The sequence below is a fragment of the Hoplias malabaricus genome, chromosome 3 (assembly GCF_029633855.1).
Source record: "Hoplias malabaricus isolate fHopMal1 chromosome 3, fHopMal1.hap1, whole genome shotgun sequence".
Classification (NCBI taxonomy): Eukaryota; Metazoa; Chordata; class Actinopteri; order Characiformes; family Erythrinidae; genus Hoplias; species Hoplias malabaricus.
The window spans coordinates 75865817-75882739 of NC_089802.1; the positions used below are offsets into that span (position 1 = coordinate 75865817).

Here is a 16923-nt window from a genome sequence, read left to right on the forward strand (position 1 = left end):
CCATAACTCTAAACTTGACAATAAACCTAACACTAAACTCTAAAACATTAGAACCCACACAGTTTTGTGATCGCTAAATGCTATCGCTAACATTTAACCCCTGTTTTAAACCTAACACTAATCTTAAACAAACAGCGGAAAGTGCTGTTTCTGTAGCTCTTCTTCCAGTGCACAACAGAGAGTTTGAGTGTATGTAGACAAACAGCGCCACCAGTGGACGGGAGCTCATTTTGTGAATGTAAAATAACTACAAATTATAATGAAGGAAAACATACGAATGTTATGAATTACTGGGGTGATATTTTAGTAAAATACGTATTTATTTTTGGAGACCTTGTTGACCCAGCATGAGTCGGTAGCAGACCTCCAACAGGGAGTCATAATCTCACCAACAGTACCTTGATATTGGTTCAAGACAAATGCTGTTGTCATTAAAATAACTCACTTCTCTTAACCCAACAGGTGATTACTATCAACTTCCCTGAGCAGAAAGTCCTTGAACATCCAGCTGTTTATTTTTAAAAACTTGTTTCTTCACTCAAAGGTTTTACATACGACCACATGGTTCACAGTTTTAAACATCAACAGGTTTAGTTCGAATGTAAACGTCAGACGTGAACAATACGGCAGTGGTTCAAAACAGTTGTACAAAATGGCTTCCTTCATAGATATAAGACCAGAAAAAGGGGCGGGACCTGATAATAGCTTGGGTAGTGGCTTGGGCAGTGGGTCGTAATTTGTTTTGCGTTCATAGGATTAGCACCTTTTAGAGTTTTCCATGTAAGCTGTCGTCTCAGAGTCAAACATCTGCACACATCATTTGCTGTTGTGGAAAAAAAATTGTATGGGACCAACACTGGGACAAAAGCTTAATATTTACTTCAGTGCATCATGGAAGTATTGCTACTTGTCACTGTGCATTTGAGTATAGTGCAGTAGCTCTGTGGAGCCAAACATGGCTCAGGAAATGCTACAATATCTTTTTCTCTCGCTACAAATCTCAAAATCTGAAAACTCCAGTTCCGTCAAGCGCTAACTCGACTGCAGGCCGTGTTTTGTCAACAGCCACCGTACAGTCACACTGGTGTGGTCCTGCGATTGACGCCATCTTTGGCGTCTTTTGGGAAGCAGTTGTGGACCTGCAGGAATCCAGGGGGCTCTCGGTCGGGACTGTAGGGCCCCTGGGCACCGGCCGGCCTGAGGGGGTGCTCCCTGCCCAGTGTGTACATGGAGAACTCCCCCAGAGGCAGCGATGAGGCGGCAGCGGCCATCTTGCGGCCCACTGGAGAGGTATCCCGGGACGGTTCGGTGGAGTGGGAGCTGGAGCGGGAACGCCGTCTCCGGTACCTGTAGCTCGGGATGCGAGTGTAGGGCGAGGAGGACGAAGATGGGGCGCCCTTCAGGAACTCGCGACGCTTAAAGTGGACCTCCTTGTTCTTCTCAATGTAGATGTTGACCGCCAGGACACCGATGGCCTCGGCGACAATGAAGGATAGCGCTCCGGAGTAGAAGGACCACCCGTAGCTGTACTGGTTCTTCTTGTCTTCGCCTTTCTTGTCACTGGGGTCGCCGGCGTTGCTGGAAATGTACACGATGATCCCGATGATGTTACTGAGGCCTGGAGATAGGAAAGAAACATGGACATTCAGCATGGTACATGTACTGTGACTTTACTAATATGGCCATACACCCACCAGAGACCCTCTTAAGACACTGTTTTTAGCAAAAAAAACATTACACCCTCACTTAACTCTTAAAAGAACACTAGGTAAGATTTTGTATTTTTACTCCTGAGCTCCCCCTACAGTTGCAGAGTGTATTGTACTTTTATAGCACTGTCCTGAAATCAAGCAAGGTGGTAGAGAGGGAGCAGGGCCGGTTTCCATCCCTCCTGTAAAAGTCACATAGTACAGTTTCTACAGTGCTGACCCTGGAGCAGCAACGGCAGATCCTTTATTCTCCTTATTACTGGTCAGTCAGTGAATCATCACAGTGAATTTGAAGCTGTAATTTAACAGTAAGAATGCTATCTAGTGTTGCTTTAAATCTACACACATCCATAGCCTTACAGTACAGAGGACTATTATCCTTTGTGCTCTGTCTCATCAGATAACTTTACAAAGGGCTTATTCATGATGTGAGCACAGCATAAGCTCAGTGTCTCTATTCCAGCTGTGCCACTTCCCCAAGACCGTGTAAGTTCAATTCTGTTTGTCAATAAAAAAGCCATCAGATGGTCACTTTTTTTTCTTTTACCTGCGGCGACAAAGAGGATGCCAGCACTCAGGAGGACGTTGTTTCGGCCGCTGTAGACTCGTCCCACCCCCACACACAGCCCCCCGAGTAGAAGCAGGATGGTGCTGAGGATGGGAAAGAGGCTGGAGGCTCGCACAATCCCTGCACGGAACAGAAAAACCACAAAGACTTACATGGGCTTTTATAGAGTTTTGACTGTCCACTGCACTAACAGTGACCCACAGACCTGGGGTCCTCTTTTCTCAGCCGTAACATGTAGGGACGGTTTGGAAAAGCCAACAACAATATTTAAATTGTATTTAACTTTTGCGCAGCTGTTCAACCAGCTCAGCTCAACAGCCATCTCAACACAGCTGTGCAGCTATGCTATGTACAACAAATGTGGCAGGGGTTTTAGGAGATCACTTCAACCACAGTGTTAGTTCAGCAATGAATACTACCCCATAAATACCCTCCGCATTTAAGCATTCCAATCTCTAGCGTCTGATGCTGAAGTAACTCAGTTTACGGCCACTCAGCAGTGTCAAGTGTAGACTGTAGTGGTATAAAGCTCCCCAACAATGGGCTGTGGGGCAGTCATTTATATGGATACACCTTAATAAAATGGGAATGGTTGGCGATATTAACTTCCTGTTTGTGGCACATTAGTATATTTTCAAGATGGGTGATGACCATGGCGGCCATTTTGAAGTCGGCCATTTTGGATCCAACTTTTGTTTTTTTCATGATGGCCGACTTCAAAATGGCCGCCATGGTCACCACCCATCTTGAAAAGTTTCCCCCTTCCCATATACAAACGGGAAGTTAATATCACCAACCATTCCCATTTTATTAAGGTGTATCCATATAAATGGCCCACCCTCTATAATCTCTTTGGGTTGGTGTTGGTGATCCACACGTTCTGGGGTCTAAATGAAACAACTGTGACATGCTTCAGTCAAAGTACCACAAGAAACAAACATCCCCTGTCTAAACAACACTTACTTTTCAGAATGGCCGGTTTCAGCGCCTGTTCCTTTAAATGATGAGCCACAGTGACAAACTAGGCACAGGAGCTTTTGTTTTCGCTGTTTTCTCTCTGTTATCTTCTTTTCTCCCCTCTGGTTGGGTTTGTTTACACTGTTATACTGTTTAACCCCAAATTAGCGCTCTCACATAAACGCGGGCCCAGCGCTGTGATTGGAGAGACTCAGACCAGAGGGCGGGGCAGTTCTAAAGTCTCTGCACTTGACGTCAGATGTGGAGCAGGGACCACTGGGTGGTCTTGTTTGACAGTGTGTGGGTTGGAAGGCTTCAGATACAGACATTAATGTGTACTTTTGGATAAAGCTCTAGACTACACTTGACTCTTCTTAGTGGTGGTCAACACTTCAAAACCACTTTAACCATTCCGTGATTTCTTCAGGAAACATATCTTCCCAGTTAAAGTTACAACTCCCTGACACCACCATGAAGTCACACTCTGGTCAGATACGAGAGGAACATGGCGGCTCATTATTGGATACAGGGCTGTGAGAGAAAGTAATAAAAAGCGGAGGAAAGACAGACTTACGCAGGATGTACTCGGAGCTGTCCGTGTCATAGTCATTATCCTCAGGGAAGTGATTGATCCGGTAACAGCTTCCTTTGTTGATCCCTGTGGATGGATACAGCAGCAATCGGATACCGCAGTCATGATTCAATCACATCGCAAACTGCTCGAGTCCAGCCCCAAGCCATTCCACTTTAACACAACATAATAATCGCTGGATGGCAATGAAAAACCCCTTGGGGGGCCGTGAGGGGAGAGGAGAGGGGGGCAGGGGTCTGGATCTTCCAAAAACATCAGAGCACAAAATAATGGTAATATAAACACTCTGGAAGAATTTTATGAAGAGATGACTAGAGAATAACATATTGACAAAAATATATTGCTATTATTTTTTATTTATTTGGTTGTTTGACTTTGTATTTTAATACCATGCAGTATGTTTGTAGCTTGAGCCAATCAGAGAAGTGCTACCGATACAGTCTCCATGTGTTTTAATGAATTATATAATTACATATTGTAGGGAACTAATAATACATGTTTAAAAGTTTATAAATTCACATTTTAAGGTGCACCCATTTATGACAAAAACATTCAATTTCACACATTGTGTTATCTCCATTAAAAACCACAAGGTCTTTACACGGTCATCCACTGGTGGCGCTGGTAAGCAGCAGCTCTATGAAAGTGTCAAACAAATAAATACAGTGGAGTTTGAGTTCCCAACTTGTGTTTATTGATCGTCAGAAAACATGTTATTTCTTACTAATTGAAGGAATAAGGTTTAAAAGACCGTTGGTTCCCCCCCCCCCCCAACGGTGTAGGGAAACTCTAATAGGCGTCTTGCCTGTGACGTAGACGGTGGACAACAACTCTAGAAGCTGCACTTAATTTAATGCAAAATGACGAAAAGGTGTGTTGTTTTTGGCTGCAATCATTCAATGTACAGTGGGACATCTGTGCACAAATGGCCTGAAGATCCCAAAATATCCAGAAAATGGACTAAATTTGTCCACTTTAAACGGGCACTTTGGAAAGGACCCTCCACTCACTCCGTTATCTGTAGCTCATTTCACTGGAGCTTTTCCAACAATATGGGCATGTAAGGACACCAACGAAAGGTGTTCAAGAGCCTCTGTAACATGGAGGTAAACAGGGTAAGGACACTCACTTCGCCTGTTTTAGTTGGTGTTAGTTAACGTTAGCTTGACTCGCTAAACTCGGTGCTCAGATTATACTCGGCTACGTAGCTGCATTACGGAGGTTTATAGTGTCGGATGAATTCGAGTTCGACTTCGATCACATTTACAAGAATAACGGTACCTCTACATTTGAGTTTAGCTTATTGCTAGGCTACTGTCATGAATAATGTTGGTTATTTAGCTAGATACTGTCATAACAGTCAGTCATAACGGTGTTTTAACGCGGCGTTGTTCGGCTGTTGTCCACCAGTGACGTCACGGTCGCGTTTGAGAATTTCCGTAGCGAGCTCGGGTTTTTCCGTCAATTTAATAAAATTGTCAGTTTTAAAGCAAATTAAGCTGCTATTTTCATTTTAATTCTTACTTATATCTGTCAGTAACTACAATAATGTGAAATATTCATGGAGGTTCATTAAGTGGTGCTTAGCCTTTAAATTCGCACCAACTGCAAACACAAAACTCAGATGTCTAACTTTTTTTCTAACACATTTTATGAGTATCAATTAAGTGTATATACACTGTATGAATCCTGAGTAAGTTTTTTTAGTAAAATATGTACAAATAAACACTTGAGTCCAGCCTGATAGAAAAGCATTGTCACTGCTGAACATAACCACACTGCTCAAAGTACAAAACTCTAACAGTACTGCTGTGTCTGATCCACTCGTACCAGCGCAACACACACCAACATTATGTCAGTGTCACTGCAGCGCTGAGAATGACCCACCTCCCAAATACTAGCTGCTCTGTTGGGGTCCTGGTAACAAAGTATGCAGAGCAACTATAATCTGGACTATAATCTGGAGAAGTACAAAGCGCCACCTTATGGTCAGTGGAGCTGATTAAACAGACAATGAGTGTAGATACAAAAATATATTAAGTTACAGTTTATATTTAAAAGGGAATTCCCCTAAGTATTTTTTTTTTCCTGTGAAATGAAACCATGGCAACAGCTCCAAGAACATTAACAGGAAATAAAATCATTTTTTTTCTATAGATTTCTTGCACTTAGCGATGTTTTTCCATTTTCATATTCCATACGTGTAATTGCTCAAATCTCACCCCATAATATTACAGAGCATGAGGCCTCATTCATAAAGCATACGCTCACTCAGAGTCCTCTATAGCAGCTTAATGCAGTTGTCGTGTAGCTTTTACTCCAAGCTTTATTAATGTTTAAAAGTCTTCAGCGTTTCATGTGCTTCACGTGGACACAGCCTACGATGCACTCCACTGGGCCCAGTATCGTCCACTTTTCCATTTCAGCACTGAGACTGTGCATTACCTCTGCTAAGCTAACCATTAGATCAGCTAAGCTCCTCTTGGATGGAGATCAGGTTCACTGCTCTCCAGGGATCCGAATGTAATATATGCTAATCATCTTATTATCTTTCCTGAACCATATGCAAATACAGACATTATAGAACACCCTTAAATGGCCTTAACATGCTCTATATATCTACAGGTGTGTGGACGCAACTCTACAGGTGGTGAACTCGGCTTGTTTGAGGGCAGTCAATTTGAACACACCACTCTTAGCTCGTATTATCTCCGGAGAAGATGCAAATGAGCTTCAATACGTCATGCTCAGAAGCATAAAGCCCCCTGTCTTTGTGCTGTGCAGAGGTGAAGCTATTATCCTGTGCGATGAAGCACAGTCCAATACATTTGCATTGAGTTGGTGTGGATCAGACACAGCAGTGCTGCTGGAGTTTTTAATGCCCTCATCCTAGTGTCACCGCTGTATAAATTGCAAGTGGAAAATTCCACGAGCAGTGTTTTTGGATGGAGTTTTCTTTGCTCTGCATCTCATTCCGCTGCTAATTAGCTTTTGTGTTTAATCAACTGTAGCGGTTTAACGAGCGTGAGACTAATGGAGGAAAACAGACAGTGCGTCCCCTGTTCATTTAGACGTCTGGTTCTGTTGGAGGGAACGCTTTAAAGCGACATGCGCAGGGTGAGCAGATTGTAAAGATCAGATCAAGCTTTGGTGTGAGTTTTGCCCTTCGGCAGCCGTCACTGACCCCTGTGGAGCAGAAGAAGGAGAAGCTTCAGTGATCTCTCAAACAGAGAAGGCCTGTGATGTGGAGGAGCAGAAGGACGTGGTGATTATAGGTTTTAATTATAAACGAACATCAGAAACTAGTTTTAATGTATTAGTTTCCAAACACAGCAGCTGCTGAGTAGGGATTAAACTGTGATGTGTAAACCTCGCAGAGCGCTGATTGTCCAGAGAGAGCACAACTGGCCTCAAACTCCTCACCCATCACATAGCAGCGCTCTCAAGTCTCACGTACCGAGCGTGAGACACACGCACTTGAACAAGTTCACACGCCACACGGGATATTTCTCACGCTGAGAAATGATTAATTTCACCACACAGAAATGAATCCTACAAACTAGTCAAAGGCAGACCACTCTGCGCTCCCACAGCTGTCTTGAATTAGCGACCTATCGGCCAATCAGAAAATAGGATTTCTTGTTGCTGGGTGAGGTCTGAAATAGGTTTCAGCTGCAAGCACATAACCTACGCTCTGAGTGAAATTGTGGACAATCTTCTTATATCTTACACCAAGCAACTTGAAAACTTCAGAGCCCTGTGATGTCATAGTGCAAACCAAGTGATCTCCTCCAGAGTGTTGAGCTGTCCAATGTTATTGTGTTAGCAACTGCTCCAAAAAGAGATGGTGGCTGGCTTCAAACATCTTTTAGGAACCTCTCAGTTAGTGGGGCGATTGTGTGTGTGGGGGGTGTTCTATTGGTGACGATGCTGATAAACTTGTATTTGAACAAGAGAGCTACATTGTTTTGGAAACATATTAGAATCAAAACTAAAATGAGAATGTAATATACAAAGTGACAGTGCAGTCCTAAGTTTGAAGTTAAATTTCCCCCTCACACAAGCAAGTTTGGTTTCAAAATGAATCTTCAAAAATGTACAAGGATATTTTAATTAGAATTTAATTTGTGACCAAACTTAGAATAAAATAAAATGTATTACCCACAATGTGAAAATTCATCTCCAATCACTCATGTCATTCATTCATTCATCTGTAACCGCTTATCCAGTTCAGGGTCGCAGTGGGTCCTGGAATTATTGGGCGCAAGGCGGGAATACACACTGGAAGGGGCGCCAGTCCTTCACAAGGCTACACTCACACCTACGGACATTTTATAATCACCAATCCACCTACCAACTTGTGTTTTTGGACTGTGGGAGGAAACCGGAGCACCTGGAGGAAACCCACGCAGACACAGAGAGAACACACCACTCTCCTCACAGACAGTCACCCAGAGGAAACCCACGCAGTCACAGGGAGAACACACCACACTCCTCTCAGACAGTCACCTGGAGGAAACCCACGCAGACACAGGAAGAACACACCACACTCCTCACAGACAGTCACCCGGAGGAAACCCACGCAGACACAGGGAGAACACACCACACAGACATTCACCCGGAGTAAACCCACGCAGACACAGAGAGAACACACCACACTCCTCACAGACAGTCACCCGGAGGAAATCCACGCAGACACAGGGAGAACACACCACACTCCTCACAGACAGTCACCCGGAGGAAACCCACACAGACACAGGGAGAACACACCACACCCCTCACAGACAGTCACTCGGAGAAAACCCACGCAGACACAGGGAGAACACACCACACTCCTCACAGACAGTCACCCGGAGGAAACCCACGCAGACACAGGGAGAACACACCACACTCCTCACAGACAGTCACTCGGAGCAGGAATCGAACCCTGGGGGTTCCTGGAGCTGTGTGACTGCGACACTACCTGCTGCGCCACCGTGCCGCCCCACTCATGTCATAACAATACAAAACAACATATAACATATACAAATTAAAAAGCGAAAAAAACAAACAAACAAAACAAAAATCCTTATGAGTGAGAAATTTAAATTGCCGTTTTGCATATTACATTTTTATCTTAATTTTGATGCTTCAGTACGTTGTGTTGTTGTCATGGCAACAGCAAATAAGCAGCTGGGCCTTCAGGCTGGAACTACGGAAAGTTTGAAGGGTCAAACTTTACTGCGTTAAAAATGTTTGGTGTTTATGGTGTATTCCGTCTGCATGTTTCTAACACGTTAACTTTAACACCACTAATGTGGATATTTACAGATTGAATATGTAATGTACATGTGCCTTATTGAAGTTCTACGTTTGCGTGGTGTGTGTGTGTTTAAGCTGAAAAAAGGGGGTAACATAAAATGCTGAAACGAATTAAACATTCAGCAGCACGAACCTCAGCTCTTTTTTCGACTCAGCGCTCTTACAAATAAAATCTAAATAATTTAATGAAGGAAATGTTTATCCAGACATATAAGCAGTTGATAGCAGAGCATTAATAAGCTGAACCAGAGCACGTCTTCCCCTCTCATCCTCTCTGGGACACCGTCATATCATCAGACTATATTAAATCCCAGCCTACGTGCTGATAACTCAGGTAAAAGCGAGCTGACTTTCATCTCTTTTCTTGGTGATATCCTGAACTGACGCTATCTGAGGTACAGCTGTTATTAAGGGAATGACAGCGGCACGGAGTACTGCCCTCTGGTGGGCGGGGCCATTAATGTGAGCAGTCATAGCATTAATCTTACCCCAGTAAACATTTAGCCGTTGATTCAACGTTGACATGACGTAATGACTGCCGTCTAATCAGCGTTCTCTTAAGGTTGAAAATGAAAGTTGAAAAGACGTCCAAACACAGACATTGAAAAGACGACTATTAGACGTATTTTGGACGTCCGTTGACGTTATTAATTGGTCCCGAAATAAATTACTTGTATAAAACGCGTTTTGGACGTCCACTGACGTTATCGATTGGTCACCACTTAACTAACTTATTAAGATGGATTTTGGACGTCCATTGACGTTTAAAATATGTCCTTGACGTACAGACTACTTTTAGACCTATTTTGAACGTCCAGGGACGTTCCTTGTTCAAACCATTCAAACCATTGCTTAGACACTTTTTTCTTTTTTATTATTAAAGCCTTATAAAATGAGCTGAACCCTTTAACAGCTTTAACATTACTACCTCCTCCTTGTTTCTATAGTTCAAAAGAGCACTCTGTAAGTGTGCATACTGTCATATTGCTCTGCATACTTTGTTAGTCCCCTTCCACCCTGTTCTTCAAAAGGTCAGGACCCCCGTAGGGCCACAAAAGAGCATGTATGATTTGGGTGGTGGTTTACTCTGAGTGCTGCTATGACACTGATGTAGTGCTGGTGATGATGTTAATGTTTGTTGTGATGGTAGGTGGATCAGGCACAGCATTCCTCCTGGAGTTTTTAAACTCCACCCATTAGATTTCAATGGGCAGCACCTTGTGTCCACTGATGAAGGACTAAAGGGTGACAAATGCACTGACTTTACTTCTACAGTGATTTTACTTCGACAGTGAGTGGACACATGGTTTAAAAACTCTAGCAGCACTGCTGTGTCTGATCCAACCTTGACGGCGCAACACACACTAAAACATCAGCACCAAGTCAGTGTCAGTGTCTGCTTTGTGGGGTTCCTATATATATATATATATATATATGGGGGGGTCTGACCGCTGAAGAACAGAGTGAAAGGGGCAAAGTGCACCTGTATGGTCAGAGGAGCAGTGGGGTATGGACTGTGAGTCTTTGTGTTGTGAAATTGAAAACTAAACCTTGTAGATTCAAAGAGAAATTGAACCGAGTTCAAGTGAATAATCCTGACAGCTCGGGTTTGGTGTTTGACTCAAGGCAATAGTGCAAGCAGCTCTCAGCTGGGACTGAACCTGTGACCTTTTCACACCACCACCAAGCGCATCTCTGTGCCAGTCACCCAACACACAACCCTTTACTACGAGAACGAGAGCTTAAATATGACATTTGTGAAGAATACCAGCCTCTCTCTTACAGAACACATAGGAATAATTACAAACACACAGAGAAGTACACAAGTGCATCTCAACGCGGCGTGATCTGAGTGAATTTTTAATCCAGACTCACGCTGAGCCAGTGTCTGAAAGCCCGTGTGCCTCCTCTCCACACTCTGCTACAGTCAACTGCAACATGCTGCTGGATTATGATTATTAATTTATAGCGTCTTGCAGAGCCATGTCTATGTAGGCATGAGAGGAGCTCTTATTACTTAATATGCACAAAACGGAAGGCCAAGAAGCCATTAATATTGCGATTTGTCGTGTGAATGAGGGGTTTCAAGCCGATTTCCTAATGTTACAGAAATATTAACTGCATTCAAGTGGCTTTGGGTTAGGGAGCAATGGATGCCATTCTCCATACGTTACATAGCACAGTTTCTGCAGTGCAGAGCCCAGAGTAGCAAAGGCACAGGGTGCTCCGATTCCCTCCCACAGTCCAAAAACACACAGTGGAGTTGGAACTCAAGTGTCCATAGGTGTGAGTGTATTTATGAGTCGCCCTGTGGACTGAAGCCCCCTCCAGGGTGTGTTCCTGCCGTGCACCCAGTGATTCTGGGTAGGCTCCGTACCCTCCACGACCCTGAACAATATATATATATATTCATTCTCTTGGGGATATGTTGAATTGTATGCATTGATTAAAAACAATACATAAATAAAACAAGTTTAAGCGCTTTAGCTCCTCCAATCAGAGCAGCAAAAAATCAAGCTCCCCACGGGGGAGAGCATGTTACCATAGAAACGTCAGGGCTGCGGTCGCCTAGCAACAGCGTCAACTTCCACAAAGTTGGAGGGGAGAATAAAGGCAAACGAAACCTTCAGAAAATGCAGGAATTATTTATGAACCCTCGTTTTTACTTTTACAGTGCATTAATTATTAGCCCGACAAAAGAACCCGAATTTCAAACGCTCACAACAAACAAACATACCAACAGAAAAAGGCGGGAAACTTCTTTGAAGCGAACTCGTTCAGAAAACGCAGAAATAATTGATGGGTTTCTTTCTCTCGTTGCAGGGCGTGCTTTCTCAGCCTGAGGGAAGAAACTGTAATGTCGCCCTCTTATGTCGGTAATAAGAAACGAGAGAGGAAAATGCTTAAAAGCCTCTGAACAAGGGAGGATTAGCACAGTTTGCTAACTCTGAGGAGAACTTCGTAGCTCAGTCAGAACCGTTTTTACCTCAGTATCATTATCTGAGGAAAGAAATCAAAAGACGAAGTAAATATGATGTTTTGTTTTTAGAAGAAATAGCCTGCAACGTTAGCATTGGTTCATTGAGGAACCCCCAGTCAAGGCAAGGATTAATTATATAGAGAACCATGACAGTCAAGCTCTCCTTTTAGTTAAGGACTATGATCCATGATTGGAAAATATGGTTGGATGGTTAAGAACGCCCCAATAGGGTCTTTTTGGTACTACAGAGGACTGTTTTTGGCTTAGAATATAGCGATCTACTGCTCTCAATCACATAATAATAAAAAAAAAAGTAGAATAAAAGTTATTTTGGGGGGAATTCATGTGTGTACATGGGCTTCACGTGAGTTAATTAACCTGCATTACTTCAGCTTAGGTTTTGCTAACTGTTGGCCAAGTAAATTCAAGGACAGCTGAATATTTCCCTTTAGAAATATACACAATACAGTCATATCAGTTTAAGCTTTAAAACATTTCTTAACGTCTCCAAAAAACTTTGATATGTTTTGATTTTAAAAAGGGTTTGTGTACATTTATCCCATCTGTGAAATAATAAATAAATAAATAAATAAATAAATAAATAAATAAATAAATAAATAAATAAATAAATAAATAGTCATTTATTTATATGAAAAATGACCCCCTTTAAGTATTTTACCAAATAATATCAAGTGGAATTAAACACCTAAACTGAAAGTCACATTGCCCCCAAGTTTCAAGTCTGAGAAAAGACGCAAATCTAAAAAAAAATGTAGGATTAAGACGCAGAAGAAAAAAATTAGTCCATCGATGTAAACGAAAAATTTCCACTGATTAAACTTTGCAACCCTTTTTTTTTCTTTGCAATGTACACAGTAAATCAACCCCAGTAAACAAGGAACGTCCCTGGACGTTCAAAATAGGTCTAAAAGTAGTCTGTCCGTCAAGGACATGTTTTAAACGTCAATGGACGTCCAAAATCCATCTTAATAAGTTAGTTAAGTGGTGACCAATCGATAACGTCAGTGGACGTCCAAAACGCGTTTTATACAAGTAATTTATTTCGGGACCAATTAATAACGTCAATGGACGTCCAAAATAGGTCTAATAGTCGTATTTTCAATGTCTGTGTTTGGACGTCTTTTCAACTTTCATTTTCAACCTTAAGAGAACGTTGATTAGACGGCAGTCATTACGTTATTTCAACGTTGAATCAACGGCTAAATGTTTACTGGGACACTATTAGTGTTAAATTAACACTGTTAGTGCAATAATTTAACTCATTTAAAATGATAATTTGGAGCAATTTCTATTGGCCCTATACTCAGTATTTATTGAATATTATTAAAACGGTGTAAATATAATTCATTACAACAGTGACGAATTAAAACTACCCCCAAGTTTCCAATCTGTGAAAAGACAAACCCAAAAGGTTGCCCGGTAACCGGTTCAGTCCGGTGTGCAGGTAGCTACTCACCCTCGATGCAGCAGATCCTCCAGAGCCCGGAGTGAGTGAGATCCCCGCGCGATTTTTTGGGCTGCAGCAGGTTGTCCGCCTCGTCCGCGTTACTGCTGTTGGTGCTGTTGCAGATGTGTGCGCGCGAGTACAGCCAGTAGTCCGTACCGATAGCCACCGACATGAGGCTGAAGGCGGCGAAGGCGCCCAGCGTGGTCAGCGCCACCTGCACGCGCCGGTCACACCACGCCATGGCGCACCATAATCACACGCGCGCCGCGCATCCCCCTATCCACAGCCAGTGGCGCGCGCGAGAGGGGTGCGAGTGTGAGAGAGAGAGGTGTTCTGCCAACAAGTGTGGGATAAGTGGGCAGTGTGTGTGTGTGTGTGTGTGAGGGAGAAGGCACAGCCTAAGTGGCACCACCCCTCACACTCCATCAGCCAATCTGAAGTGGTCCAGTGTATGTTAATTTTGCGCGCGAGCGTCTGTGTGTGTGTGTGTGTGTGAGAGAGAGATGGTTATGTATAACGTGTGTTTGAATGCCTAACATGTTTGTAGATCATGGACACCTCTTACTGGTGGGTGCCCTCTTTTGATGTGGAGCAACTGCCTGTGCTCAATGCCAAGTGTTTGCTAGAGGGGTATAAAGCCCCCCCACCCATCCCCCACCCAGCTCCACCTAGTACCTTTTGGGAGGCGAGGGCATTCATGGTGTCATTCCGAAGGTCCTACTAACACCATCGCTTGTGCTTGGGTGCATTTTGTTGATCCTCGTTGGGAATAGCTTTTATTTGGTTGGGATCAGGAGCATGGAAACATTCACACAGTCGTAATGAGGGGCATGATATTGCCCCCCCACAGACACCAAAACACACTGATGCACGGGTGTGTGATTGTGTGTGTTGCTCTGGAAGGTATCCACAGTCACCAAAGCACACAAAGCCAGTCATGTGCCTCTCACGGTGGTTTTGGGCCACGGAGAAGTAAACAAAGTTCCCAGCAGTGGCAGTGTCTCTGCTTTCATTGTAAAGGCAGAGGAAGTGTGTTTGTCCCTGTATGGACGCTCTCTGGATTGCCAAATACACAGAGTGATAATCCTGATCATCGTTAGCCTTCACAAAGCTCCTGAAGTCCTCAGCGCCTCGTCCCCTCCGTCTGAAAGCTTCTGGGGGAGGGGGAGGGCCCTGTGTGATGAATACTAAGCAGTGTGTCCCTCAGGCTCCTCTCTGCAGCTGTGTATCATGGACATGTGTATCACAGACGAAGCCTGGTTGCCTGCGCTAGATTATTATTATTATTAACGTCAAGTGGGGGATAGGAGTGTGTTGGGTCAGAGAGGTGTGTTTCAGTCTGCGTTTGGTAGCTTCAGAGTGATTGGAGCAGACAGGACGAGACAGAGCTTGCTGTGTGTGTGTCCCATCCTGCTCACAGTGGCCCCCTGTTCCTGCAGTGCCTTGGCCTGCTTCCGAGTGAAGACCCACTTGCGCACACACACACACACACACACACACACAGAGTGGTTCTATGGTACACAGTTCCCCCATCATTTGTAGACACCCCTCATAACAAGTGAATTCAGCTCTGTCTTTAGGACAGCGTCCAACATTCACGGTCGTATGCCACAAACGTTTGGGAACCAGCCCTGATCTAACCCCAGGCACCCAATAGGTTGGGGGTGGGGAACCTTAGAGGGTCCAAAATTAATATTTCCCACGGCCCACAGACTCCACCATAAACACATGTAGCCAATGTATACGGACATAATACTCCTTCAAAAACCCGCCTTCACAATACAGCCCTTAGTCTTTTGAGATCTGTGCTCTCCTCACACACACACACACACACCTGTGTCACACTGTCCAGCTCCTGGTTAGGGGTCTGAACGCCAATTATTCTTAAGCACCTTAATTGTCTCTGCTCTTTTATAGTTCCTCGAAGCGTGGGATAGTTTGCATTTGTAGTGTGATGTTTATCATTGCTCTTCTTGAGAGTAGCGAGGGTTATTATTAGCATTTCTGCTAACACCATGTTGACACTGGAGACACAGCTATTGGATCATTTGAAATGTGCCCATTATATTTGCATAAACACCAATGGGTTTGCGTAAAGCCTAGTCATAAAGCTAATAAAAAAATGGGTATTTACTGCCGTATGTGTCCCATGGGCCGGAGGTTCCCCATTTACCGCAATAGACCCTGAGCTCTACAGCACCTCATGGAGTTGAGGAGTTGTGTGTTCTCCCCTTGTCTGTGTGGGTTTCCTCCCATGGTCCAAAGACCCATGTTGGTATGTGGGTTTGAGACTCAAAAATGGGGAAAACATGACTACACACACACACACACACACACAGTCTTGTTTCCATGGTTTAAGGGGATATTCATTCATTCATTCATAATCTGTAAGTGCTTATCCAGTTCAGGGTCGCGGTGGGTCCAGAGCCTACCTGGAATCATTGGGCGCAAGGCGGGAATACACCCTGGAGGGGGCGCCAGTCCTTCACAGGGCAACACACAGACAAAGTCTTGTTTCCATTGTTTAAGGGGATTACATAGACTTAAGCATACCACCCTAGTCTTTACATCACTACGGACAAAATTGTTGATACGACCTCACAGGGACATGATCCGTTTCTCCGTACGGAAAACAAGGCCCCACGTCTTAAGAGTGTGAGGAGATTTTCGTCCCCACAAAGTGATAAAAATCTAGATCACACACACACACACACACATCTGAGACAGTGTTCCTTCACAGCCCCACTGGCTACAAGATGCTCCTCTGTGACAATATCAGGAAAATAAGGTCGCCCTCAGGCCATGAGACTTTCCCTCAGTGCAGCTCTGAGCAAACGGCGACTTGAGCAATTACCGCCTCAGCTCTGGAGGGTCTTTCAGGGTATTAGTCATAAGCACTTGCTGTGTGTGTGTGTGTGTGTGTGTCCTCACATCTCCTCTGGGCCCGTTCAGGAGAGGAGAGCAAGGCAAATCAGCAGTGACTCGAAGGGACAGGACAGAACAGACTGGACTCCCCTCCTCCCTCCACCCCCCATTATTCTCACACTGCTATTTCATGTTTGGTTTGTTGAAAAAGAACAAGTGGAAGTGTTTGTGATCCAAATGTCCCCACAGGGGAGCTGTAGTTCTCCGAGGAGGACGTCCACAGCTTTGACCCAGTGCTGACCCACTGAGATGTAAACGAAGCCACCACAGGATTTTTATTTACAGTGTGTAGGTGAAGCAGGGCTCAGTATGTATTCGAACACAGCTGCGCGGGCTTGATGGCATGCTGCCACAAGTGCATTAGTAATGTCGGGTATCAATGTTGGAGTGTGGTGGCTCTGGTCTGAATCAGTGCAGACGTTC

At 44.1% G+C, this 16923-nt stretch overlaps 1 protein-coding gene across 1 annotated transcript; it reads right to left on the reverse strand.

Moving 5' to 3' along the window:
* Nucleotides 1–492: 492 nt before the first annotated feature.
* cacng4a (calcium channel, voltage-dependent, gamma subunit 4a) lies at nt 493–13884 on the reverse strand. Its single transcript, XM_066665247.1, has 4 exons — nt 13585–13884; nt 3809–3892; nt 2257–2397; nt 493–1618 (listed from the first exon to the last, which is right to left on the reverse strand). Exons 1-4 carry the CDS (start codon nt 13814–13816, stop codon nt 1077–1079), a joined length of 999 nt encoding a protein of 332 aa, XP_066521344.1. The 5' UTR covers nt 13817–13884; the 3' UTR covers nt 493–1076.
* Between the last annotated feature and the right edge of the window lie 3039 nt (nt 13885–16923).